The sequence below is a fragment of the Propithecus coquereli genome, unplaced genomic scaffold, assembly GCF_000956105.1.
Source record: "Propithecus coquereli isolate 6110/MARCELLA unplaced genomic scaffold, Pcoq_1.0 Scaffold212, whole genome shotgun sequence".
Taxonomy (NCBI): Eukaryota; Metazoa; Chordata; class Mammalia; order Primates; family Indriidae; genus Propithecus; species Propithecus coquereli.
The window spans coordinates 1,084,998-1,087,825 of record NW_012146301.1 but is presented as its reverse complement, the minus strand read 5'-3'; the positions used below and the strand labels follow the sequence as shown (position 1 = coordinate 1,087,825).

Here is a 2,828-nt window from a genome sequence, read left to right as displayed (position 1 = left end):
CCCTTCACTAGTGGGCCCTGGGATTCTGTCCTCAGACTCCCTTTCACACTCTCCCTCAGGGCATCTCATCCATTCTCTTGACTTCCGCGCCCACCTCTGTGCTATTCTCTGAGTCTGTAACTCCAACTTCTTCCTCTGCCTTGTGCTCAAGTTCCACCCATCTGGCTGTCTCCTGCATGTTTCCAGTTGGAAATCCCACTGGCATCTTCACACTCTACCTTGTTTATCATCTTTCCTACAGATTTGCTCTTCTCCCTGAGTTATCCGTCTCGGGCAGTGCATTCACCGTTCAGCAGGCCGCCCAAGCTAGACACGGGATTTTGTTGTGGGCCTTGCTGGGAGTGGGAGACCGCTGTGATAACCCAAGAACGATACTGTGAGCCTCCGGGTCTTACTCCTTTTAATCCATTCCCTCAGCCTTACCCAAGTGATGCTTTTAAAATGCGGCACTTGTCATTTTATTCTCGTGCCTAAAATATTGTCAGATATTTTGGATTCTGAATGAAATCTCCAGTCCTTAGCATGCAAGCCCCAGACTGACTTCTCTTTACTTTTCCATCACCCCCAGTCTTATGATCATAATGAACGACTTGGTCATTGCTCAGGTGTGACTTGTTTCTTCACACCTGCAGTGCCTCCTCCTAGAATGCACCTTTCTCCTTTCCTGGCCAAATGTTCTTGTCCTTCAAGGTGGGCCTTTTCTGGGGCATCTTTCCTGACTCCCACCTCCTGGTGCAGGGGACTCCCACTGCACCTTACACTTCCTTTTGTCTTTCTTATTACCTGTTGACACACTGTCTCCCCAGCTGGTGTTCCTCAGGGGTAGGGACTTTGTTCATTCATGCTTGTGTCCCCCGTGCCTGGCACTTAAGAGGGGCTCAGTGAATATATATGGGATAATCTGCCATAGTTTTCTCTACCTACCATTCAGAGTATATTTCTTTCTCTTCCCCTTGTTGTACCCAGTCTTAGACGGGACCCTGTTAAATCCTTTCTACCACCTGGGCTCATTTCCACCCTCAGTACCTGTGCTGTGCCTGGAATGTTCATGTTTCGTTCAGCCTGGAATGTTCATATTATCCCCGTTTTGCTGTCTAAATTCTACCCCTCCATTCAAAGCCCATTTCGTATTCTACTACTTTATGAAGCCTTTTTTGACAGATAAGTGCTTATTCTTTTTTGCTTTCTTCATATTGCTTTTGACTCTATACTTGGTTGTCAGCTTCTTAAGGACAGAGATGGCATCTTGACTTTGTTTTCCCGTCACGACACTCACTTTGTATGCTGTGTACTCCCCGGCATATAGCTGTCTGTTGACATGCAGCCAGCTCTCCCAAGATGAGGCAGAATTTTCTAGCAGCCTGAACTTTCAGGATGGGGCAGCTTTTAAAAATATTTGGACATCTTTGTAAGAAAATGATTTTGTTAAGAGTAATTTTTATTTATCTTGTTATCAGAGTACCAGAGAAGCAGAAATCAAACTGAAAAGTGAAAGCAGAGTTAAACTTTTTTACTTGGACCCAGATGCCCAGGTAAGAACTATATTATATTTAAAATTTAAAACCAACTGAGGGCAAGAAAATCTTTGAAGTGTTTATTTGTTTGCTTTCTTTATTTTGGATTGACAGGCAATATAACAATATAGAACATTTAGGGAAAAGAAAATAAGAACAACCTATAATCTGATCATCATAGCATTACTATTGTGAATATTTGTATGATTGTTGCACATTGAGAGAGATTTATCCAAAGATATCCTCAAGTTCACAAAGAACATATAATTTATCTGTAAAATAACCATTAGAAAATAACAGGTGTCACTGCAGATGCCTGGGAGTCAGTGATAATTTCCAACTAGCTGAGGCTCCATCTCAAATACAAAACCTTCTTTTCCCATTTAATTGTAATAAAATTATTTTTCTATATTTCTTTACAGATCTTATAACCATATGAATGTGTGTGTATATATATATTTTTTTCTTTGCTTTTAGGCAATTTTTACTTATTTTGGTAAAATATACATAACATAAAATTTACCATTTTAACGATTTTTAAGTGTGCAATTTAGTGGCATTGAATACATTCTGATTGTTGTGCAACCATTAACCACTACCCATTTCCAGAACTTTCTCATTTTCCCAAACTGAATGTGTTTACTAAATAATAATGCCCCATTCCTCCTTCCCCCATTCCCTGGTAACCTCTGTTCTGCTCTGTGAACTTGTCTATTTTAGGAACCTCATAAGTGTGGAATCATACAGTATTCGTTCTTTTGTGTCTTGTTTCTGTCACTTAACATACAGTTTTCAAGGCCTATCCCTGTTGTAGCATGTGTCAGGATTTCCTTCCTTTTTATGGCTAAATAATATTCCATCGTGTGCATATACCACATTGTATGTATCCATACACATCTGTTGATGGACACTTGGGTTGTTCATAACTATGGTTTTTAAGGTCTGTATAATCATCTATTGAGTAGGTATATCGTCATTTGCTTGACCATTATATGTAACTATTATAAACTATAGAATTGTACTATTAAAGTAGTAACATTGTTATGAGTAAATGAGTATATATAGCTTTTCCATATTTTAAGCAGTTTCCTCTGGATGCATTTATGATGAGATTTTTTAAAGTAGAAGCATAATATATTTATATATTTACATTTTGTTTTGAAGAAGCTTGACTTCTCATCAGCTGAGCCAGAAGTGAAGCCATTTGAAGAGAAGTTTGGAAAAAGAATTCTTGTCAAGTGCAATGATTTATCTTTCAATTTGCAATGCTGTGTTGCTGAAAATGAAGAAGGACCCACTACAAATGTAATTTTT

The 2,828-nt window shown here is 39.0% G+C and overlaps 1 protein-coding gene across 1 annotated transcript in view; it reads left to right on the top strand.

Annotated features, from left to right (window-relative positions):
- DOCK9 (dedicator of cytokinesis 9) overlaps positions 1-2,828 on the top strand; it is a 310,670-nt gene that overhangs the window by 193,629 nt on the left and 114,213 nt on the right. Inside the window, exons 10-11 of the mRNA XM_012644431.1 lie at positions 1,458-1,532; positions 2,679-2,819. Of these exons, the coding sequence (XP_012499885.1) occupies positions 1,458-1,532; positions 2,679-2,819 (216 nt within the window). The remainder of the gene's footprint in view (positions 1-1,457; positions 1,533-2,678; positions 2,820-2,828) is intronic.